This window comes from Artemia sp. Qi Xiang Cuo, chromosome 3 (assembly GCF_049724085.1).
Source record: "Artemia sp. Qi Xiang Cuo chromosome 3, ASM4972408v1, whole genome shotgun sequence".
Lineage (NCBI taxonomy): Eukaryota > Metazoa > Arthropoda > Branchiopoda > Anostraca > Artemiidae > Artemia > Artemia sp. Qi Xiang Cuo.
The window spans coordinates 91658962-91685604 of NC_142796.1; the positions used below are offsets into that span (position 1 = coordinate 91658962).

At 34.2% G+C, this 26643-nt stretch overlaps 1 protein-coding gene across 1 annotated transcript in view; it reads left to right on the top strand.

Moving 5' to 3' along the window:
• LOC148954743 (glucose dehydrogenase [FAD, quinone]-like) overlaps nt 1-26643 on the top strand; it is a 130598-nt gene that overhangs the window by 66775 nt on the left and 37180 nt on the right. Inside the window, 3 exon segments of the mRNA XM_089086493.1 lie at nt 13139-13390; nt 13861-13873; nt 19594-19759. Coding sequence (XP_088942619.1) covers nt 13139-13390; nt 13861-13873; nt 19594-19759 — 431 coding nt within the window.

A 26643-nucleotide genomic window follows, 5' to 3' on the forward strand; every position in this document is an offset into this window, starting at 1 on the left:
CTTTTCAAAATACATTTCAGAGCAACTTCCTTTCTTAATGTCCAAAATAAACTTAATTTCCAACTTGTAGTTCTGATCTTTTTCACCTAACAAAAAAATTTACATCTTATAATATACCAAAACACAAATAAATACTTTTCTATGAACAAGAATTAGCAAGATATAAAATATTTGACCCTCAAAAAACCATAATCCATCTAGAAGTACATTTCTAATACACCCCCAACTATACTTTACAGCTTTTTGGTTACCTCAACACCAAGAAATACTTTTCAATTACCATTTCTGAGCAAGTGACTTTCTTAATGTCCCTCCTCCACCCTGTGTAGATCGATATGTTAGTATGAATTACAAACACAAATCTACTTGTCTTCAGTGGTTTGTATTCTTGACATTTAAATTCTTTTCAAAGACAAGGTCTTAGCTTGTTACTTTCTTAATATCCATCCTCAACACTTTTTTAAACATGTATTACATATATGTTTTACCCAAATCTTTACATTACAGATATGTGTATACCTAAAAACATACAAAAACATTTCAAAAACAATTTCAGAGCAAGTTACTTTCTTTCTGTCCCTCATCAACCCATATTCCAAGTTGAAGTACTTATTATTTTCAACAACATCTAAAATATACATCATTTTGTATACTTCAACTCCCAGAAAAACTTTTAAAACACCCTTTAAGAGCACTATACTATCTTAATGTCACTCCTAAACTCATTTTCCCACTTGAAGTAGTTATCTTTGTCACCAACATCTATATTTTACAACTGTTTGGATACCTCAACACCAAGAAATACTTTTCAAACACCAGATGAGTTCTATTTTCATTCTTTCGGGCACTCGGACCCGACTTTTACGATTTGATATACTAATCTTATTACACCACAACTTTACGTTACATCTTTTTGCATTGATAATCTCCTCCGAATACTTTTCAATGACAATTTAAGAGCAAGTCACTGTCTAAATTACATTCCTCAACAAATTTTACCACTTGTAGTGATTATCTTTTTCACACTCATCTATACTTTACTGCTTTTAGGATGCTTAAACTCCAAGAAATATTTTGAAAAGACCATGTCAGATCACGTTAAGGTCTTATTGCCCCTCCTACCCACCTGTTCCGAATTGAAGCAAATGTATTTTTAACATTGATATCTTCTTTAAATATTTTTTTATCACTAAGCGACTATCAATAATTTAAAAATACAATGACAGAGCACGTTAATTTATAAATGTCAAACAGAAAAACATTATAAATCGAGAATTACTTATCTATTTAACCAACACTTCAACATTATATATGTTGGGAAGAATAATAAAATAGATTTACTTTTCAATGACTATGTAATAGCATGTCACATTATCAATATCAAATCTAAACGAATTATCACACTATAAGTAATTAGATTATTCACCCACAGAATTAAATATAAGCTTTTTTGAAAAAATCATATAACGAATTACTTTCAAAGAACATTTAAGAGTTCGTTACATTCTCACCGTCCCTCCTATACCCATTTTCCGACTTGATTTTCTTATTTTTTACACCCAGAACAATACTTTACAGATATTTGTATACATCAGCACCAAGAAATTCTTTTCAAAGACTATTTCAGAGATAGTCACTTTCTTAATGTACTTCCTAAACTCATTTTCCAACTTGAAGTACTTATCTTTTTCACCCATAACTATAAAGTACCGCTTTTTGTAAAACTAAACACAAAGAAAATATTTAAAATAATAATTAAGAGAAAGTTACATTATCAATATCCCTTCTAACCCCATTTTACAACTTGAAGTACGTAGATTTTTCACCCACAACTATACATTACAGATTTTCGGATACCTCAACACCAAGAAATAATTTTCAAAGACCATTACAGAGCAAGTTACTTTCTTAACGTCCCTCCTAAACCCATTTTCCAACTTGAAGTACTTATCTTTTTCACCCACATCTATACTTTACAGCTTTTTGTATACCTCAACACCAACAAATAATGTTCAAAGACCATTACAGAGCAAGTTACTTTCTTAATGTCCCTCCTAAAGCCATTTTCCAAATTGAAGTACTTATCTTATTCACCCACAACTATACTTTACAGCTTTGTGCATACCTCAACACCAATAAATACTTTTCAAAGACCATTTCAGATCAAGTTACTTTCTTAATGTCCCTCCTAAACCCGATTTCCAACTTGAATTAATTTTATTTTTAACAATCAAATCTATTTGACATCTTTATTGTGTAAAAAACAAAAATATATTCATTTCTAGTTCACTTGCATATCAGGTTACTGTATTAATATTCCTACCAAGACAAATTTACTTCTTGATGTAATTTTCTTTATAACCCACAACTCTACTCTACAGCTTTTTGGATAGCTCAACACCTATAAAGACTTTTCAAAGACCATTTCAGAGCAATTTTCTTTCTTACGGTCACTCCTAAACACACTTCACACCTTGATGTACTTATCTTGTTCACTCCCAACCATACATTACAGCTTTTTGGATACCCCATCACACAGAAAAACTTTTAAAAGTCCATTTCTGAGTACGTTAATTTCTTAAAATCTCTCCTAAGCACAATTTCAAACTTTGAGTACTAATCTTATTCAAGCACAACTATACTTTACAGCTTTTTGAATACCTCAACACAAATAAATACTTTTCAAACACAATGTCAGAACAATTTAATTTCTTACTTTCTCTCCTAAACTCATTTTCCAACTTGAAGTACTTATCTTTTTCATTCAAAACTATACTTTACAGCTTTTCGGATACATAACCACCAAGAAATACTTTTCAAATTACAGTTCAGAGCAAGATACTTTCTTAATTACCCTCATAAACCCATTTTCCGACAAGGATAACGTAACTTTTTCTCACAATGCTAACTATCAATGCTTCTACGTCACCTCAACACAAATAAATATATTTCAAACCATTATTCATAGCAAGTTCTTATCTTAATGTCCACCATACAGTCTATATCAAAATATAAGTTATTAACTATTAAACAAGCAAATATCCAGTACCGCTGATCTTATGAATATCATAAAAGATTACCTCTTCAAATAAGATATGTTAGCAAGTTCCTTAATTAATGTCCATCCTTAACCAATTTTCCAACTTGAAGTACTTATCTATTTCACCCACAACTATATTTTACAGCTTTTTGGATACCTCAACACAAAGAAAAACCTTTAAAAGACAAGTTCAGATATAGATTCTTTAATTACTACACGACTTAACAAAATATACATCCTTTATTACTTAAAAAATAAATGCACAAATATACATTAAAGCATTCAGGTTATCTCAACACCAAGAAATTCTTTTCAAAATACATTTCAGATCACGTTCCTGTCTTAATGTCCAGCTCACACCATAATTCCCGCTTGAATTCCATACCAATCTACACCAAAACTATTTTTGGTAGTTATTATGATGCCTCAAAACCAAAAAATACTTTACAACGACCATTTCAGAGACAATTACTTTCTTAATGTATCATTTAAAACAAATTTCCAACATGAAGTACCTATGTTTTTCACCCACAACTATACTTTACAGCTTTTTGGGTACCTCAACACCAAGAAATACTTTTCAATGACCATTTCTGAGCAAGTTACTTTCTTAATGTCCCTCCTAAACCCATTTTCCAACTTGAAGTACTTATCTTTTTCACCGACAACTATACTGTACAGCTTTTTGGATACCTCAACACCAAGAAATACTTTTCAAAGACCATTTCATAGCAAATTACTTTCTCAATGTTCCTCCTAAACCCAATTTCCATCTTGAACTACTTATCTTTTTAACCCACAGCCACACTTTACAGCTTATTGGATACATCTACACCAATAAATACTTTTCAAACTCCATTTCGGAGCAAGTTACTTTCTAAATTTCCCTCCTAAAACCCTTGTACAAATTGAAGTACTTATCTATTTCAGCAAAAACTATATTTTGTCTTTTTGTCGTTAACTCAACACAAAGAAATAAATAAAACATCACATAACAGATAAATATAATGTCTTAATGACCCCTCTAAACTAATATTCAAACTAGAAGTAATTATCATTTTCACCCACAACTCTACTTTAAAGCTTATTTGATACATAAACACCAAGAAATGATTTTCAAAAGACCATTCAGAGCAAGTTACTTTCTTAATGTCCCTCCTAAACCCTTTTTCCAACTTGAAGTACTTATATTTTTCCCCCACAACTATACTTTACAGCTGTTTGGATACCTCAACACCAAGAAATACTTTGCAAAGAGCATGTCAGAGCAAGTTACTTTCTTACTGACCCTCCTACCCAAATTTTCCGACTTGAATTACTGATTTTGTTCAGCCAGAAATATACTTTACAGCTTTTTGGATAACTCAGCTCCAAGAAATACTTTTCAAAGACAATTTCAGATCACGTTACTGTCTTAATGTGCCTCCTAAACTCATTATCCAAATTGAAGTACTTATCTTTTTCACCCACAACTATACTTTACAGCTTTTTGGATAACTCAAAACCAAGAAATACTTTTCAAAGACAATTTCAGAGCAAGTTCAATTCTCAATGTCCAGCCTAAACACATTTTCCAACTTGAAGTAATTATCTTTTTCACCCACAACTATAAATTACACCTTTTTGGATACTTAATCAACAAGGAATACTTTCAAGTACCATTTCGGAGCAAGTTCCGTTCTTATTCTCCGTCCTACTCACATTTTCAAACTTGAAGTACGTATCTATTTCCCCCACAACTATAAATTTCAGCTTTTATTTTGACTAAAAACCAAGAAATACTTTTAAAATTACATTTCAGAGCACGATAGTTTCTTGATGTGCATCCTAAACGATTTTTCCGACTTGATGTACTTATCTTCTTCACCCACAACTCTACATTACAGATTTTATGATACCTCAACACAAATAAATATTTTTAAAATAAAATGTAAGACAAACATACATAATTAAAGTAACACCAAAAACAATAATAAAAATAGAAGTAATTAGATATTTCGCCCACAACTATACTTTACAGCTTTTAAATTAGGTTAGATTAGGTTAGGTTAAGTTAGATTAGGTTATCCTACGCACGCTTCACTTAGGTTAGGTTAGGTGAAAGACAGGCAAAAAGTTAGATGAATGGTTAGGTTAGGATAGACTAGATTAAGTTAGGTTAGGTTAAGTTAGGCTATGTTAGCCTACGTACGCGCGCGTACGTAGGCTAACCTACTTAATCTAGTCTATCCTAACCTAACCATTCATCTAACTTTTTGCCTGTCTTTCACCTAACCTAACCTAATTTAAAAGCTGTAAAGTATAGTTGTGGGTGAAAAAGATAAGTACTTCAAGTTGGAAAATGGGTTTAGGAGGGACATTAAGAAAGGAACTTGCTCTGAAATGTTCTTTGAAAAGTATTTCTTGGTGTTGAGGTATCCAAAACGCTGTAAAGTATAGTTGTTTGTTAAAAAGATTAGTAATTCAATTTGGAAAATTGGTTTAGGAGGGACATTAAGAAAGTAACTTGCTCTGAAATGGTCTTTAAAAAGTATTGCTTGGTGTTTAGGTTTTCAAAAAGATTTAATTTTTTTGTGTTTGTGATAGATATTAGTACTTATACATTTTTTATTGTTTTTTGATGGTAAATGAGAAAGGAAATTTCAATGAAATGGTCTTTTGATAAGTATTTCTTGGTGTTGAGGTATGCTAAAAGCTGTTATGTAAAGTTCTGGGTGAAAAGATAAGTACATCATGCTTGAAAATTGGTTTAGGAGGGATATTGCGAATGTAATTTGCTCTGCAATGGCCTTTGAAAAGTATTTCTTGGTGTTGAGGTATCCAAAAAGCTGTAAAGTATAGTTGTGGGTGGAAAATATAAGTCATTCAACTTTGAAAATGGGTTTATAATGGAAATAAAGAAATTAAGTTGATCTGAAATTGTGTTTGAAATGTATGTAACGGTATTGAGGTATCCAAAAGCTGTGAAGTACAGTTTAGGGTTAAAAAAATAAGTACTTTAAGTTGGAAAATGGGTTTAGGAAGGACATTAAGAATGTAACTTGCTCTGAAATGGTCTTTGAAAAGTATTTCTTGGTGTTGAGGTATCCAAAAAGCTGTAAAGTATAGTTGTGGGTGAAAAAGATGAGTACTTCAAGTTGGAAAATGGGTTTAGGAGGGACATTAAGAAAGTAACTTGCTCTGAAATGGTCTTTGAAAAGTATTTCTTGGTGTTGAGGTATCCAAAAAGCTGTAAAGTATAGTTGTGGGTGAAAAAGATAAGTACTTCAAGTTGGAAAATGGGTTTAGGAGGGACATTAAGAAAGTAACTTGCTCTGAAATGGTCTTTGAAAAGTATTTCTTGGAGATGAGGTATCAAAAAAGCTGTAAAGTATAGTTGTGGGTGAAAAACATAAGTACTTCAAGTTTGAAAATGGGGTTAGGAGGGACATTAAGAAAGTAGCTTTCTCTGAAATGGTCTTTGAAAAGTATATCTTGGTGTTGAGGTATCCATAAAGCTGTAAAGTATAGTTGTGTGTGAAAAACATAAGTACTCCAATTTGGAAAATGGGTTTAGGAGGGACATTAAGAAAGTAACTTGCTCTGAAATGGTCTTTGAAAAGTATTTATTGGTGTTGAGGTATCCAAAAAGCTGTACAGTATAGTTGTGGGTGAAAAAGATAAGTACTTCAAGTTGGAAAATGGGTTTAGGAGGGCCATTAAGAAAGTAACTTGCTCTGAAATGGTCTTTGAAAAGTAATTCTTGGTGTTGAGGTATCCAAAAAGCTGTAAAGTATAGTTGTGGGTGAAAAAGATAAGTACTTCATGTTGGAAAATGGGTTTAGGAGGGACAGTAAGAAAGTAACTTGCTCTGAAATGGTCTTTGAAAAGTATTTCTTGGTGTTGAGCTATCCAAAAAGCTGTAAAGTATAGTTGTGGGTGAAAAAGATAAGTACTTCAAGTAGGAAAATGGGTTTAGGAGGGACATTATGAAAGTAACTTGCTCTCAAATGGTCTTTGAAAAGTATTTCTTGGTGTTGAGGTATCCAAAAAGCTGTAAAGTATAGTTGTGGGTGAAAAAGTTAAGTACTTCAAGTTGGAAAATGGGTTTAGGAGGGACATTATGAAAGTAACCTGCTCTGAAATGGTCTTTGAAAAGTATTTCTTGGTGTTGAGGTATCCAAAAAGCTGTAAAGTATAGTTGTGGGTGAAAAAGATAAGTACTTCAAGTTGGAAAATGGGTTTAGGAGGGACATTAAGAATGTAACTTGCTCTGAAATGGTCTTTGAAAAGTATTTCTTGGTGTTGAGGTATCCATAAAGCTGTAAAGTATAGTTGTGGGTGAAATAGATCAGTACTTCAAGTTGGAAAATTGGTTTAGGAGGGACATTAATAAAGTAACTTGCTCTGAAATGGTCTTTGAAAAGTATTTCTTGGTGTTGAGGCATCCAAAAAAGCTGTAAAGTATAGTTGTGGGTGAAAAAGATAAGTACTACAAGTTGGAAAATGGGGTTAGGAGGGACATTAAGACAGTAACTTGCTCTGAAATGGTCTTTGAAAAGTATTTCTTGGTGTTGAGGTATCCAAAAAGCTGTAAAGTATAGTTGTGGGTGAAAAAGATAAGTACTCCAAGTTGGAAAATGGGTTTAGGAGGGACAGTAAGAAAGTAACTTGCTTTGAAACGGACTTTGAAAAGTATTTCTTGGTGTTGAGGTATCCAAATAGCTGTAAAGTATAGTTGTGGGTGAAAAAGATAAGTACTTCAAGTTGGAAAATGGGTTTAGGAGGGACATTAAGAAAGTAACTTGCTCTGAAATGGTCTTTGAAAAGTATTTCTTGGTGTTGAGGTATCCAAAAAGCTGTAAAGTATAGTTGTGGGTGAAAAAGATAAGTACTTCAAGGTGGAAAATGGGTTTAGGAGGGACATTAAGAAAGTAACTTGCTCTGAAATGGTCTTTGAAAAGTATTTCTTGGTGTTGAGGTATCCAAAAAGCTGTAAAGTATAGTTGTGGGTGAAAGAGTTATGTACATCAAGTGGAAAAATGGGTATATAAGGGACATTGAGAAATGAACGTGCAATGATATGTATCTTGAATTAGATATCATTGTTTTAAGGTATGCAAAAAGTTGTAAAGTAATGTGGTGGGTGAAAAGATAAGTACTTCAAGTAGGAATATGGGATTAGGAAGAACATTGCGAATGTAATTTCCTCTGACATTGTCAATTAAAGGTAGGGCATTATTCGTAGTCGACCTTAAAGTGATTAAGTATTGCGTTGTGTGAAAAAGAAAAATACTAACTGCTCAAAATCGATCGTGGGATGGGCATACAGATAAAAAATGGATATGAAAGGGTATTTGAAAACAGCTTAGTAGCTTGAGGTATCCAAAAAGCTGTACAGTATAGTTGTGGGTGAAAAAGATCAGTACTTCAAGGGGGAAAATGGTTTTATGATGGTCATTAAGAAAGGAACTTGCTCTTAAATGTTCTTTGAAAAGTATTTCTTGGTCTCGAGGTATCCAAAAAGCTGTAAAGTATTGTTGTGTGTGAAAAAGATAAGTACTTAAAGTTGGAAAATGTGTTTAGGAGTGACATTAAGAAAGGATCTTGATCTTAAATTGTCTTTGAAAAGTATTTCTTGGTGTTGAGGTATCCAAAAAGGTGTAAAGTATAGTTGTGGCTGAAGAAGATAAGTACTTCAAGTTCGAAAATGGGTTTAGGAGGGACATTGAGAAAGTAACTTGCTCTGAAATGGTCTTTGAAATATATTTCCTGGTGTTAAGGTATCAAAATAGCTGTAAAGTATAGTCGTTGGTGAAAAAGATAAATATTTCAAGTTGGAAAAAGTGTTTAGGAGGGACAGTTAGAAAGTAACTTGCTCTGAAATGGTCTTTGAAAAGTATTTCTTGGTGTTGAGGTATACAAAAAGCTGTAAAGTATGGTTGTGGGGGGAAAAAGAAAAGTATTTCAAATTTGAAAATGGGTTTAGAAGGGACATTAAGAAAGTAACTTGCTCTGTAATGGTCTTTTAAAAGTATTTCTTGGTGTTGAGGCATCCAAAAACTGTAAAGTATGGTTTTTTGGGTGAAAAAGATAAGTACTTCAAGTTAGAAAATGAGTTTAGGAGGGAGATTTAGAAAGTAACTTGCTCTGAAAGTGTTTTTGAAAAGTATTTCTTGGTGTTGAGGTATCCAAAAAGCTGTAAAGTATAGTCGTGGGTGAAAAAGATAAGTACTTCAAGTTGGAAAATGGGTTTAGGAGGGACATTAAGAAAGTAACTTGCTCTGAAATGGTCTTTGAAAAGTATTTATTGGTCTTGAGGTTTCCAAAAAGATGTAAAGTATAGTTGTGGGTGAAAAAGATAAGTACTTAAAGTTGGAAAATGAGTTTAGGAGGGACATTAAGAAAGTAACTCGCTCTGAAATGGTCTTTGAAAAGTATTTCTTGGTGTTGAGGTATCCAAAAAGGTGTAATGTATAGTGGTGGGTGAAAAAGATAAGTACTTAAAGTTAGAAAATGTGTTTAGGAGGGACATTTAGAAAGTAACTTGCTCTGAAATGGTCTTTGAAAAGTATTTCCTGGTGTTGAGGTATCCAAATCGATGTAAAGTATCGTCGTTGGTGAAAAAGATAAGTATTTCAAGTTGGAAAAAAGGTTTTGGAGGGACAGTTAGAAAGTAACTTTCTTTGAAATTGTCTTTGAAAAGTATTTCTTGGTGTTGATGTATACAAAAAGATATAAAGTGTGTTTGTGGGTGAAAAAGATAAGTACTTATAATTGGAAAGTTTGTTTAGGAGGGACATTAAGAAAGGAACTTGCTCTGAAATGGTCTTTTAAAATTATTTATTTTTGTTGATGTATACAATAAGTTGTAAAGTATGGTTGTGTGTGAAAAAGATATGTAGTTCAAGTTGGAAAATGGGTTTAGGAGGGACATTAAGAAAGTAGCTTGCTCTGAAATGGTCTTTGAAAAGTATTTCTTGGTGTTGATGTATCCAAAATGCTGTAATGTATAATTGTGGGTGACATAGATATGTACTTCAAGTTAGAAAATGGGTTTAGGAGGAATATTAAGAAAGTAACTTACTCTGAAATGGTCTTTGAAAAGTATTTATGGGTGTTGTGGGATACACAAATATCTCCAGGAGAAGGGGGGCTGATCTAGATAACGACTTCTAGTTTGACAACCGGGTTAGGAGGGACATTAAGAAAGTAACTTTGTCTTAAATGGTCTATGAAAAGTGTTTATTGGTGTTGAGGTATCCAAAAAGCTGTGAAGTATAGTTGTGGGTGAAAAAGATAAGTACTTCAAGTTGGAAAATGGGTTGAGGATGGACATTAAGAAAGTAACTTGCTCTGAAATGGTCTTTGAAAAGTATTTTTTGGTGTTGAGGTACTCGAAAAGCTGTAAAGTACAGTTGTGGGTGATAAGGATGAGTACTTCAAGTTGAAAAATGGGTGGAGGAGTAACATCAAGAAATTAACTTGCTCTGAAATTCTCTCTTGAAAAGTATTTCTTGGTGTTGAGGTATCCAAAAAGCCGTAAAGTATAGTTGTGGGTGAAAAAGTCAAGTGCTACAAGCTGTGAAATGAGTTGAGTAGGGATATTGAGAAAGGAAAGTGCTCTAAAATTGGATTTAAAAAGAATTTTTTGGTTTTAAGGTATTCATAAAGCTTTAAAGTATAGTCGTGGGTTTTAAAGTAAAGTAATTCAAGTTGTAATATGGTTTTGGAATGGAAATTATAACAGTAACTTTCTCTGAAATGGTATTTTAAAATTATTTATTGGGGTTGAGTTATAAAAAAAGATGTAAAGTATAGTTGTGGGTGAAAAAGATAAGTACTGCAAGTTGGAAAATGGGTTTAGGAGGGACATTAAGAAAGTAACTTGCTCTGAAATGGTCTTTGAAAAGTATTTCTTGGTGTTGAGGTAACCAAAAAGCTGTAAAGTATAGTTGTGGGTGAAAAAGATAAGTACTTCAACTTGTAAAATGGGCTTAGGATGGACATTAAGAAAATAACTTGCTCTGAAAAGATATAATAAAGCCTTAAAAAAGTATTAAAAAATGAAGAGTGGACTCTTCGGGGGTCCGGGGTCCCTTGCGGGGCCGGGTGGTCCTTTGGGGCGCCGGGGGGCCCCTTTGGTGGGCCCGGGGGACCCTTTGGGAGCCCGGGGGAACCTTTGGGAGCCCTGGGGAACCTTTGGGGGCCGGGGGCTTCCTTCGGGGTTGGGATGGGGGATCGGAACCCTTTGGGGTTTGGGTAGAGGACCTCACGACACTGTTCAAATGGAACTTGTGTATTATAACGACTACACTCTGAACCTCTTCTAAAACATCTTCTAAAATCATCTTTTAAAATGTCTCTAACTGTTTCGCCGAAATAATTCCCTAAAATGTCTAAAACGCTTTCGCTCAAATAATCCCTAAACGTAATTTATGCGTGTTCCTTTTGTTTTTGGCATCCCTGCGCTGTCACATTTCAAATTACTAAGAAACCCTTTTCCCGCGATAATCTCTTCATCTCTAAGATCAAAACATTCACCCGGAAACAATTCTCCTTGGAAACAATAAATTAATTCCCCTTTCGTGAATCAATAATTCCGTCATGACCTTCTGATAGGGTTCTACCGATTATGTAATCAATTTCTCAGAAATCCATTTGTCCTAGTCGATTACGTCATTCAATGCCCATAAATGGATTCCCGTCACTAGCTCCTGATAGGGTTCTACCGATTATGTAATCAATTTCTCGGGAATTCTCTCCCTTCGATTGAGCAATCAATATATCTCTTCCCCACCTTCCCCTTAGAAACAACAAATTAATTCCAATTTCTTGAATCAATAATTCCCCTTAGAAACAACAAATTAATTCCCCTTTCGTGAATCAATAATTCCCCTTAGAAACAACAAATTAATTCCCCTTTCTTGAATCAATAATTCCCCTTAGAAACAACAAATTAATTCCCCTTTCGTGTCAAATCAATCAACCATGACATCATCAGTCAAGTGTGATCTAACTGTTTCCTATTTCTGGACACCTTGACATTCGCCTCGAGCATGCACTGGCCCAAAACAACAACAACATCAAATAGTGTTTCCTATTTCTGGACACCTTGACATTTGCCTCGAGCGTGCACTTTGCCAAAACAACAACAACATCAAATACTGTTTCCTATTTCTGGACACCTTGACATTCACCTCGAGTGTGCACTTGGCCAAAACAACAACAAGCAAATCGACCTTGGAAAAAGAGGTCATTGACCCCATTAACCACGTGTTCTCCCTAGGGACTCTATGCCCATATTAGGAGTCCCGTCAGCATTAAACTAAATTGTAGATGGCAGCAGGGGTTAGGCATGGGACTATAAGATAGCCTTCTACTTACAAGCAAGTACTTTTATGGCAAAGGGGTCTATCATGCGGAACTGTGCATCTAATCGTCGTTGCAGCGGTATTCGCAACTAGCAAAGGACAACCCTCAGCCCATATTAAAAAAAAACGCGTTTTGAAAGAGAACTAGCAAGTAAGACAAAATTTTCATTTCTAGCTGATTCAGAGATGGTAACCATTATCCAAATTAGTCTTAATGGTAAAATGTTATTTTGAAAATAAATTTATGGGTATTTTCAAATATAGCCCAAAACCTCTAAAAATGGCATCGGAATGAAAAAAAGGACACAGTTAAAATTGTCATGACCAAAAACTCTTTAAAAGAAACTTACAATGTCCTGGCTTGAACATAAGGCAAATCACTTTTTTGCAAGGGTAGCGCTGATGTGTCCTCTTTTTTGAATATATAGTTTTTTTTTGTCTCCACTGCTAGTTATGAGTTATGAGATGTCCCAATTAGATACACAGTTATTCGATTTTTATTGGTGATATACTTAATGTCTAAGAGGTGCCTATGGAATATAGCTAATATAAATATAAAATATAATATAATAAAAAATAAAAAAAATAATAAAATATAAACTAAAAAAAGTAATGTCAAGGCATAATTGATGGTAATTTAAAAATTGTATCCTATTGCGAGATATCACAAGTCCTGATTATATATTTCATTACATTTATTATATATATTTGTTTGACGATATATATTTCATTTTATTCTTTATAGGTGGTATGCTTAATGTCGAGGAGGCGCCTTACAAAACTGAACTAGCAGATGCCTTTGTAGAAGCGGGAGTAGAACTCGGTTATGAAAACCGAGATTGTAATGCAGAGTTTCAGACCGGTTTTATGATTCCACAAGGAACAATAAAGAAAGGTTGGAGACAATCCACAGCCACGGCCTTTTTGCGGCCTGTTAAAACACGAAAAAATCTGCACATTTCCACAGATTCGCACGTCACTAAGGTACACTTTTCCTGTTTTTCTTTTTTTTTTTTATTTGAGTAGAAGCATATTTTTGAGTTAGAAATTGCAGGCGTAAAATTAAAAAAGATGATGGGTAACTAAAAAATGGATTAATTGGAACTCTTCACTTATCTATTACTTCTATCACTATCGTATTATCTATTACTATCTATCACTTATCGTATTACTAGGAAAGATGGTGGATGCAGTGAAGTTGTTAAAAGTAGAATGATCAACGACCAGGGTGTCTTTTGATAGCTAAAAAAAAAATGAAAGAATAAGAAGATAAGTCTGCGAACCAGGATTAAAATATCGGAAGCTACAGTAATAACAATCAAGTATGGTTTTAAAATTTATCTCAATTATGGTTCTGAAACGTGGGTTCTTCTGAAGACGGAGGAGGAATTGTTTGATGTTTTTCAGAGACATTGTATTCACATTGTTTTGGGTACCCAAATGACTGACTGTATTTCAAACAGTAAGCTGGGCGAAGAATGTGACTCTATCTCGTTTTCTAGGACTATAATGAGAGAAAGGTTGAGAGGCCTGGGACATATTTTGGGTGAAGACTAGCTTTGCGTTTCGTAAGCTTGTCCTTTTCAGCCATAATTGTAGGGTCAAATAAGAACAGGTAGTCCCTGAATAGGATAGGAAGGGGTTTTAAGAAATAATTCAAGAAAAAAAAAATAGAGCTTCTTGTGAAGTTGTAAAGGGGAGGGCTTTGAATTGACTTGGACGGAGAAGAAAAGCTGGGCAGGCATCAGGCTTCTTGGCGGTGCAGTGAGTTTTTAGTAGCAGTAGTAATATATTACCTTATCTGCTTCAAATTTCAAAGGCTTAAACAATATGACAATTAAATCATGGAACATAAAAACGTTAAAACATAGCTATTTGGAATGGTAAAATCAGGTAATTTTACTAGACTTGCTGGGAGTTCCAGAAACTCATCTCCATTGGTTAGAAACCATAAAGAATATAAACTATTTTTATATAATATTTAGAGAATATATAAAATATAAATTTGGCAAAAATTATAAATTGGTTATAATTTAAAAAGGGTGGGATTTATAGGTAGGACTTTAGGCTCCTTATGAATAAGGATATCTTATTTAGGTCGAAAAGGTATTAATAATAAAATTGTAGTTGCACGATTTAAGACCAGAAAATGCAAGGTATCAGACATCATGGCATATATTCCTGTAGAAACGCCTAATTAAAACAGCAGTGACTCAGATGATTTTTACATTCAGTTAAATTAGAAAAATAGACAAGGTCTCAGGTAGTAATGTGGCCTTTTTATTAGGAGACTTTATGAGGGGATTTAGGGCCTAAAGTAGATAAAACTTAGAATAGATGGTTTTCTAGCTTCTAAACATTTGGTGTAAGGAAGGAGTGAGAAGCAATTATAACAGACTGCAACAATTTTGCAGGTGCAATAATATGTTTATAAGCAATGCGGTATTTGATGGTCAAATAGTCCATACGTTAACACAGGATGACAAGACGGCTAACCTCATTGATTATTTTATTTAAAATCGGCGACCGGAAAGAAAGATACTAGGGCATATAGCCCGGGAGTGATGTTATTAATTTTATATGTAAAGGAAGCTATATAGTTCATTTAAAGCTATGTTAAAAATAAAATAATTAAAGCTGTTATACCTTCTGGGAAGTTAGGACGTTGATAAACTACACGACGATAAATTTGAGAGGCACTTTCCAAGAACAGTTGGGTAGGAAAAGAGATTTTAGAATTTGGCATGGTAGAAGAAATCTCATGGTAGAAGAAAAAGTTGAAAAAAAAAATCGGAAAAATGTAGATCAAAAAGTTATTAAATTGAAAACACATGGCGAGATGGCAAAGGAACAGCTGCGTTGTTGCAAGTGAAATGCGGGCAAAATTAACTAAGGTTTGAGGAAATCTCGAACTGTACCTGTATGTATGTAGGTATGCTTTTTCATGTCCGACTTCTGATGAAATCTCTTCCCGCAGAATTGACATGGGTACGGTCTTGTATCTGAGTGAATTAATAAGTGGGTCAACAAAGAATTTGGCATGGTACTTGCTTAATTCTCATACCGGAGTGACGTTGAGAGCGTCACCAGCCTTCTCCATGTGGGACAGTCATCAGCATGAGCCTCTGTATTTGACAGCAGAATTCCAGGCTGGTCAAGGAATTTCCCGACGGCACTGGACAGCTGCCGTTGTAGGCTTAGTTGGCTTTGGCCAAGCTTTCGCCGAGTGGGCAACAACTTCTTGGTCGATGAAGCCATCTTTAAATATTATAGAACCAAGATAAGTGAAAGGGGTGATCACTTTGATTTGTTTTCCAATGGTTGAGTAATTTGATTTGTCGGCGTCAGACTTTAACTCACTGTAATGAATTTTATATTATTTCAGTTGAAGGATCGTCTGATCCTGACAGCTTCTTTCTGAATTGTGTTCAGAGCCATGAATAGCTGTGACTTGGAGTTGTGTAACACAATTGAATAGTTTAGGAGCATCTGAGCAACCTTGCCAGACTCCCTTTCATATTAGAATGAACTTGCTGCGTCTACCTTTTGCTTGCATACAGCTCTCAGTCTCTAAATGCATGAACCTAGGTAGTTGGACATATTTTGAAGGGAGGCTAGTATTTAAAAGAATATTCCATTGAGAATATCGATCAACAGATGCCTTGAAATCGAAATAAACAATTAAAGCCTTTTGATGGAACTCATTCCCCTTCTCAAAGATTTACCTCAGGATGAATATCTTCTATGTCATTGATCTGCCAGGAATTAAACCAGTCTGCTCTACTCTGCGTTTTTGTCGGGATTGCATAAAATATCACTGCAACAGTACAATAGAAAGGAACTTGCGTAGTGCTGAGAGGAGTGTTATCCCTCTAAAGTTGGAGCACTTCTTCTTGGAACCCTTTCTCTACCACAGTGGTAGGATCACTCCTGTACACCAGTCCTCAGTAAAAATTCCGGGTCCCATATTGCAGTGAATAGCATTTGAATTCATAGCAGCATAGTGTCACCTCCACTCTTGAGCAGCTCTGTGGGGGTTCCGCAGATGCCAGAAGCTTTGTGGTCTTTCAACTTCTTAATTGTATTTCAAATTCTTACGACCAAGAATGATTCACTCCAACATAAACAAGGTCATTATAGATCACAAGTTGGGACACATCACAAGTCCTTACAAATGGATAGAGGAATTGATTTCAACAGAGAGAAAAATTTTCAGTCAACCTTAAAAGGTGGGACACTATGTCTTCAAGGAGCACCCCGCAAGCCAATGTTTGTACACTACTCCAAGATCCTTCCTCATGGCTGCCTCTTGTAGCTCATCTGCTTTGGCATCAACAAATGACTTGATTTCTCTATGTATCAGGTTATTCCTGACGCCGTTGAGTTGTCGATAGGTCTTCATGTCCACCCGAAGTAAAAATAATTAACAAAAAAAAACAAATGAACACGCATCCGTGATCTTTCTCTAGCGAAAATATAAATACAATCATTCTTGCATTTTCGTGCCAATTTAGACCAGAAGACATAACTGACTCTAGCAGAGTGGTGCTGTTTCTAAAGAGCTTTGGGTCTATAGGTAGCTCAAATTCAGGTAGGTTTTCTGTAAGAAGTGAAAATGTTATTACTGAACATTTAATATTTATTTATCACCGTATTCAATTTTGTTGTATCAGAGGTAACTTGTTTAATCAACATCTTACATATGAAGAGTCCTATTACTATTGTTTTTTTCTTGTAGTTTTGTACATAGCCTCTGGCATAGTCACCATTATAATTGGAAAAAGTGATGATTGTGGATTTGACTGGTACTACTTTTTTTTTCTTATTATAGCCTTCAGAAGAGCCCACAAACAATAATATTACTAACCATAAATCAAATCTCCTTTCGCTAGTCTGTTTACAAACCCAAGCTTGTTTTGGTAGGCACAATTTTCCCACTGGTCTGCAAAACACTTGTGCAGCTTGTGTAGAATCATCTCAAAACTATTTTCGAGATTTTATACAAAGCAATGTAGATTAACCTTAATAATGAACTTTCTTTGTTGATCTAAATTTCACTCTTGGCCACAGAAGTGGACAATTCAAATGGTAGTTAACTTATTTGGAAAATCTACAATAGCGCTGAATTAATCCCAAGTATTTCTACTATTGTTTGGTATTTGTATCTTTAACTAGACTCATTTTAAATTCACTGTTACAAGTTTCTATCTTTTCTGATTTGAAAAAAAAGAATGTGCCTAAAATATTCATTCCGATCGCCCAATCATAAAAATCGTTCAATTCTGATCAATCTTCTTTCTGATCGGTCAATCATAAAAAAATGCTTGAATTTTGTACATATCTCAATAACAGAGAAACAGATCGACTATTTACAAACTATCTTGTGATTCAAATAGTTCTCTTATTTGTACTGGCTCAAATTCATGCACAGAAGAGCCAATCTGGGGTAATTTCGAATTTGACGTTTTAAATCCCATAAAGTTTTGAAAAAGATGGCTACTGTTTTTCTCTGCATAAATACCGAATAATATTATTGGTCTACAAAATAATGTCATAGATGTAAATCAATGACATTAAATCACACTTTTTGTCATGTAATTGTAGGAGAATAATCTTGTTTATTTCCTTTTTGGCTTAAATATACGCCAATTCATTAAATTACGCATATGAGACATCATTGGCCCAGCATTTGTGTTTAGTTTTATATTTACAAGTGTAACTTTCAGGGGCCTACTTTTGCTAAAATATTCTTTTTTTGTTCATAGCTTGCCAAAGCTTTTTTTGGTGATAACTTTGGTCAAAATATTCGTTTTTTTGCCATAATTTTGGTCCTTTTTTGGTCATAAGTTCATAACTTGCAGACCTTCCCCCAGGGACTGTGGGGGATTAAGTCATCCTCAAAGACGTTATTGTATTTTTCTACCATGCTGAACAAAATGGCTACCTCAAAATTTTGATCGGGTGACTTTGGGAAAAAAATGAGCGTGAGAGGGGGCCTATTTGCCCTCCATTTTTGTTTGTCACTTAATAAGGACATTAGAACTTTTAATTTCCGTTCGAAAGAGCCGTCCTGCGATGTTCTAGGACCACTGGGTTAATACTAGCACCCGTAGAGAAAAACAACAAAAAAACGCATCCGTGATGTTTCTTCTGGCAAAAATACAAAATTCCACATTTTGCAGATACGAGCTTGAAATTTCTATAGTAGGGTTCTCTGATACGTTGAATCGGATGGTGTGATTTTCATTATAGTTATATGACTTTTAGGGGGTGTTTTTTCCTTTTTCAAAAATAAGGTAAATTTTCTCAGGCTTGTAACTTTTGATGGGTAAGACTAAACTTGATGAAATATATATATTTGAAACCAGCATAAAAATCTGATTCTTTTGATGCATCTATTGGTATCATAAATTCCGTTTTTTAGAGTTTCGGTGTACTGAGCCGGGTCGCTCCTTACTTACAGTTCGTTACCACGAACTGCTTGACAACATTTTGACTGCAGTAATTATAAGAGAGTATGTTGCACAGCATGTATTTTACACTTATTATGAACCACAGGGGCGTAGATATTTGTATCTTAGGATGTTTTGTACAAGTGTGTGTCTAAGATTTTTGTTCTGGGGGATGGGGAGCAAAAACTTTAAAAGACGCATCGAAAATGTGTTTATATACATGTTTGTTACGTTTTTACGAGTCAGACATATATTATCAGGGGGCATCAAAACGGGTAACTCTCTCCCCCCGCTCCTGGATATGGTCTGGGTTCCATATAGCGTCTTTTGAGATTTACAGTCAATTTACTACTATATGCTCACCCAGACAAGACATAAATAAAAGAGGGATCAATGATTTTTTCTAAGCTATATTAAGAACAGAAAATGGCATTTCAAGCCCAAATCTTAGGAATTTCATGCATTTTAATTTCTTGTTTCAGTTCCTTCTATTCATTTTCATGGAAGTAGCGGTACATACCTTGTATGGATTTCCTCATGTGTATAGATACATTTACAGTTTTTTTTTTCTTGTCGAAGATACTTCGCATTATCTTTCACCTCCTCATCGAAAATTGGGCAGGGGATATACCCTTGAATGCCTGCCTAATTCTCCATTTAATTCCTGCTGAATATACCTAGTTGTATTTTTTCTTTAGATTTTAATTAATCCTCTGACGAAACATGCATACGGTGTAGTTTTTGAAAGGAATGGACAAGTGATAACTAAATATGCGAGGAAAGAAATTATTGTCTCTTCTGGTGCAATTGGTTCCCCCCAGTTGCTTATGGTTAGTGGTGTTGGACCAAAAGAACATTTATTGAAGCACGGTATTCCGGTGTATGCTGATCTTGCTGTTGGCTCTAACTTGCAGGTAAGGCTTCAACTTATAAACTATTCTATAAAATGATTTGTCATAATTTCGATTTAGTTCAATTTATTGATAAAAAGACATGATCAGTTACTTAGCTTCGACTCAAAAGCATAGGTTTTGTGAACCGGAAAACAAAACAAAGAATATAAAAAAAAATAAAAAAGCAAACAATCAAGCAGACAGAGTCAGTAAATACCAAAAAGGTGAAAATAAAGACGGTAATGTAAAAAGCGAAAGTGAACATACACAAATAATAGATCATAGAGACACTAAATCAAAATAAATTTGAAAATTAGAATGGGAGCGTAATTTGAATATATTTAAAGATTTATATTTTAAGGAATGAGAAGCTCTCGAGAAACTGCATCAAATTTAATTCAATTTTCATTTCAAAAAAGGAAAATAAAGACGGAATCACTAAAATGATAAAAGACAAACACAGTGAATAAATCATAGAGACCCTAAATCAAAACAAATTTGAAAATTAATACGGGATTTATCCAAAATTAATACATTTTGGAAGATCCAAAATGTTGTAAGAACTCTTATTTTAAGGGACGAGAAGCTCTCGTAATTTTTAAAGTTTCTGGAAGGGAATTCCAAAGCATGCTAGAAGTAAAAATTCTGGATTGGCGAGCAAAGCTGGTGTCCCGGCGGGGTTGGAGAAGTTGGTTTGAGTGTGAGCAGAGGGGCCGTTCAAGATTCACAGAGGAGCAAGGAGTGTAAAAGTGTGAGAGGTTGTCGGGTAAAACTCAGTGACGGGCACTGTGTGCAAGTCATAGGTTAGCAAGCTTAATCAGATTCGCAACTCCATACAATCCAGTAGTTGTAAACATCATGGTTTAAAAGGTTTTAAAAATCAAAATTTTATCTTTACTCAAAAATTCATTAGTAAATTTTTATCTTGTCTCAGGTTCCCTTTTCAAATGAAAATTAACGACGTTAAAATTTAAAACGAGCCGAGACTATCCTGTATATGAGGGAGCAGCTGCCCCATTCTTTACACTAAGGTTTGACTAGTGTTTTCCTGAAACCATTCTAGAATCCAACAAATATAACAGGCTGGTAAGTTTTTGCTTTACCCATATCATTTCTGGGCATTGAGCTGAATATATTAATGTTGAAAATAAACGCAAATAAAAAAGCCTTGTCTGATTTTGATGAAAATCACACCGATAAAATAAATTTCTCTGAGAACCATAAATCGAAAATTTTCAATCAATATTTGCAAAACTACGAATATTTGTATTTTCTACAGAAATGATGGTCATGGGTAAGTTTTTTTCATAGTTGTCTGCATTCCATAAGCCTTAGCAAGTTGGCGATGTCAATCTGATTTTAAATTCGGATAATTCTTATCATTTTTTTAATCTAGAGCTCCAGTAAATTACTATCTCATTATCCACTTTTTCAAAGTTTCCCTAAATACAACATAGTTTTTGCTTGTTTAATTTTGCCTTATAAATATTTGCAAATCTTATGCACCAAATTGAAATTTAAAAGCCAAATTACGCAAATTAGTCTAATTTGGCATTAATGATAACGTTTAAATTGTTGAAGTTTTCATTTGACAAGTAAAAATGATATCCTATAATATATCAAGGCTAAACTGAAGAGATTTCACCACAAACAAGGTAGGGCTACTGCCCCCTTAAGCCCATATATATTTAAATCCCTCTTTTACGCATAAAAATTTCGTTTATCCAGGGAGGTTGGAGGTTTTTTAACCCCTCCCCCCTCCAAATGTTTTTCCGAGTCGTAATAACGTAAATGAATATAAAAACAAACTGATGCGTTTTCTTGTCAACCCCCTCCTTTTATTTTTACGCATAAACATGACTAGAACTATATATCTAGTTGACTATTATGTTTTTATTTATCAAACAGTTCGTGGTAACGAACTGTAAGTAAGGTGCGACCCGGCTCAATGGTAACCGAAACTCTAGAAAACGGTATTTTAATATAAATAGATACATCAAAAGAATTGTATTTTAATGCTGATTTCAAATATATAATTTTATCAAGTTTAATCCTACCCATCAAAAGTTACGCGCCTTAGAAAATTTGGCTGATTTTCGAAAAAAAGGGGAAAGACCCCCTAAACGTTATAGAACCTTAATGAAAATCACACCATCATATTCCACGTATCAGAGAGCCCTAATGTAGAAATTTGAAGCTCCTATCTGCAAAAATGTGGAATTTTGTATTTTTTGCCAGAAGAAAGATCATGGATGCATGTGTATTTTTTTTTTTTTTTTCCCAGGGGTGATTGTATCAACTCAATGGTCCTAGAATATTGCGGGAGGGCTCATTGGAATGTAAATTAAAAGTTCTAGTGCCCTTTTTAAGTGACCAATAAAATGGAGGGCAACTAGACCCCCTCCCACGCTCATTTTTTTCCAAAGTCACCTGATAAAAATTTTGAGATAGCCATTTTGTTCAGCATGTTCGAAAATATTATAAGTATGTCTTTTAGGATTACGTAATCCCCCTAAGTTCCCGGGGGGAGGGCTGAAAGTTATGAACTTTACCCAATGTTAACATATACGAGTAGTATTAGTTATTGGGAAGTATACAGACGTTTTCAGGGGAGATTTTTCCTGGTAGGTGGGGGGGGCTATGTAGGAGGATCTTTCCATGAAGGAAGTTTTCATGGGGGAAGGGACATTGCTATGAAGGGGACGCCGGACTTCCCAGCATTATTTTAAAAAAGATCAGAAATTAAATATAAAAAAAAACAAGTTTTTCAACTGCAACAGCAGCAACATCAAAACTTTAAACGAAAGAAAATATTACGTATATGGTTGGGTTCACCCCATAGTCAATACCTCGCTCTTTAAGCCAAAGATTTTTTTGTACTTTCATAAGAGCTATTTATTTTAATTAACGGTCTTTGTGATTAAGCGGTCATTTTTAAAGAATTGGAACAAAATTCGACCTTTAACTTAAAGAGCAAGGTATTGAATAGGGGGCAAACCCCCTAATATATATATATTAAAAATATATGAAAATAGAAGTTCGTTACGTAAGTTAATTCGTAAGTTACAAATACTTATTTCTAATAAAAACGTTCGTAAATAAAATTAAACAAGTTTCGAGAAAGCCATGTAGCCAAATAAAAGTAAATTAATATGAAAATTTTGTTTTAATTATTCATGTACGGTGAGCCAAGATCAAAACCTTCATTTATTCAAAAACGTTCAAGAATTAAATAAAAACAAGTTTTTTTTTAACTGAAAGTAAGGAGCGACATTAAAACTTAAAACGAACAGCAATCATTCTGTATATGAAAAAGGCCGTCCCCTCCTCTACGCCTCACTCTTTACGCTAAAGTTTGACTCTTTTCACAACTCTACTTTAAAAAAACTTTAGCGTAAAGAGCGAGGCGATGAGGAGGAGATAGCCCCTTTAATATACGGAATAATTGCTGTTCGTTTTAAGTTTTAATATTGCTCCTTACTATCAGTTAAAAAAACTTTTTTTTGTGTGTTTTTTTTATTTAAAATATAATAGGATCACATACAAGCTTTCACTTCAGCTCTAATTAATTTGTGGTGCTGTTTATTTGTATGCCCATTAGTGAATGAAAAAAAAACTTTAATTGACAATAATAATCAATTTAATTAATGAATAAGATTTAAAATCTTTTATTAATTAAAAAACTAATTTAGATATCTTGTAAAAACGGAACGGTAAAACAGTATTTGCTTTCAAAACTTTTATTATCAAGCACGGATAAAGTCGAACGGCCGCATCTAGAATTTGATATGCAAGATGATCCATCTATAGAGAGCTAGACCCTAACTGTGTACCCTAAAAGTAAATAAATATGTCCAGTTCTTCCCATTTATGGGGGAGAAAGTGAACCCAATTAGAATCCCTTCCGCTTCCTCACTAGATACGGCCTTGGTAGGTGCGTGGATGGTTATTATTTCTTCCTTCTTTCTTCCTCTTTTTCTATTATTTCTTTCTTCCTCTTTCTTCGTTTTTGTGTATAGGGGAAATTCCCTTATCCTATGTGTTAGCTAGCTATGTTCTCTTTATAAAGTAATTAAATAAAAAAAAACAAGTTTTTAAACTTAAAGTAAGGAGCGACATTAAAACTTAAAACGAGCAGAAATTATTCCGTATATGAAATTGGCTGTCCCCTCCTCAACGCCTCGCTCTTTACGCTAAAGTTTTTTATTGTTTTAAAAAATAAAGTTGTGAGACAGAGTAAAACTTTAGCCTAAAGAGCGACGCGCTGAGGAGGGGACAGCCCCTTTCATATACGGAATAATTTCTGTTCGTTTTAAGTTTTAATGTCGCTCCTTACTTTCAGTTTAAAAAACTTATTTTTTTTATTTAATTTCTGATCGTTTTTTAGTTAATGCAGCTTTTATTTTGGCTAACCGGCATTGAATAAGTAAACAAAATTAGTAGTGGTAGTACTATTGATTGAAAACTTACATGAAAACTTACATTGAATTTCGCAAAAAAAGTAGTCTAACCTGTGAATTGACTTACCAAGGACACTGATATATAGGTCAATTACACATGAAATTACATAGAAATATGGAGTGCAGTCTAACCGGTACATTAAGTTACCAAGGACAGTCACACCTTACCGGGGAGCGGTCATCACGATTAGAATATGCTCAAAAGTGTAATAGATATGAAGCGTACAAAAAATTGGTTTTTTGTTATTGATAAGAAAGCGGTTTCTGATTTGTTTTGGACAATTACCTTTAGCCAACAATAGTTTGATATGAATGACTCGGTAGATAGGATTTGATAATTTGATCCTATTAAGATGGAAAAAGAAAAGGGTTTAGCATTTGCGAATACTTCGATGTGTTCGATATAATACACAAGTGGTGTTTTGAACAGGGTTGTCAGTTTTAAATAGAGGCTAACGAGGGCTTGTTAAATCTGGCAATTTGTTATAAACGGGTATTTATATTATTGTCACTTTTCGTTCCCCCAATTTTTCAAAGTGGGTGTTTACAACTAAGGGGGAAACTGGACCGACCAAAGAGTATTTATATTCTTGTCACTTTTCGTTCCCCCAATTTTTCAAAGTGGGTGTTTACAAATTAGGTGGAAACTTGACTCACAAAAGAGTATTTATATTATTGTCAATTTTAGTTCACACAATTTTTCAAAGCGGGTGTTGAAAACTAGTGGGGAAACTAGCCCGACCAAAGAGTATTTATATTCTTGTCACTTTTCGTTCCCCCAATTTTTCAAAGTGGGTGTTTACAACTAAGGGGGAAACTAGCCCGACCAAAGAGTATTTATATTCTTGACACTTTTCATTCCAATAGATTTTCAAAGTGGGTGTTTACAACTAAGGGGGAAACTGGCCCGACCAAAGAGTATTTATATTCTTGAATCTTTTCGTTCCCCCAATTTTTCAAAGCGGGTGTTTACAACTAGGGTGGGGGGGGGAAACTGGCCCGACCAAAGAGTATTTATATTCTTGTCACTTTTCGTTCCCCCAATTTTTCACAGCGGGTGTTTACAACTAAGGGGGGAAACTGGCCCGACCAAAGAGTATTTATATTCTTGTCACTTTTCGTTCCCTCAATTTTTCAAAGTGGGTGTTTACAACTAAGGGGGAAACTGGCCCGACCAAAGAGTATTTATATTCTTGTCACTTTTCGTTCCCCTAATTTTTCAAAGTGGGTGTTTACAACTAAGGGGGAAACTGGCCCGATACATTTCAAAAGGCTTTATTATATTTTTTAGAACAAGTTCATTACGTAATGTCCCTCCTAAACCAATTTTACAAGTTGAACTACTCATCTTTTTCACCCGTAACTTTACATTACGACATTTTTACATACCCCAACATCAAGCAATACTTTACAAAAGTCCTTATTATATTTTTCAGAACAAGTTATTTATGCAATGTCATCCCTAAACCAATTTTACAACTTGAATTACTCATCTTTTTCACCCGCAACTTTACTTTAGGATTTTTTGTATGCCCCAACATCAAGCAATACTTTTCAAAAGGAATTTCAGAACAAGTTCTTTACGTAATGTCCCTCCTAAACAAATTTTACAAGTTGAAGTAATCATCTTCTTCACCCGCAACTTTTCTTTATGGCTTTTTGAATGTCCCAACATCAACCAATACTTTCAAAAGACATTTCAGAACAGGTTTTTTTCTTAATATCCTCCCTATACCAATTTTACAAGTTGAAGTACTCATCTTTTTCACCCACAACTTTACTTTACGGCTTTTTGCTTACCCAACATCAAGCAATACTTTTCCAAGGTTTCATTATATTTTTTTCAGAACAAGTTCTGTACGTAATGTCCCTCATAAACTAATTTTACAAGTTGAAGTACTCATCTTTTTCTCACACAACTTTACTTTATGCATTTTTGAATACCGCAACACCAAGCAATATTTTCAAAAGGCTTTTTATATCTTTTCAGAAAAAGTTCTTTTCTTAATGTCCTCCCTAAACCAATTTAACAAGTTGAAGTACTCATCTTTTTCACCCACAACTTTACTTTACGGCTTTTTGCACATTCCAACACCAAGCAATTCAGCTATTCTATCATTTCAGAACAACTTCTGTACGTAATGTCCCTCCTAAACCAATTTTACAGGTTGAAGTACCAATCTTTTTCACCCACAACTTTACTTTACAGCTTTTTGAATGCCTCAACACCAAGCAATACTTTTCAAAAGGCATTTCAGAACAAGTTCTTTTCTTAATGTCCATCCTAAACCCATTTTACAAGTTGGACTACCCATCTTTTTCACCCACAACTTTACTTTACAGTATTTTGAATACCCCAACACCAAGGAATACTTTTCAAAGGTATTTCAGAGCAAGTTCTTTTCTTAATGTCCCTCCTAAACCCATTTTACAAGTTGAAGTACT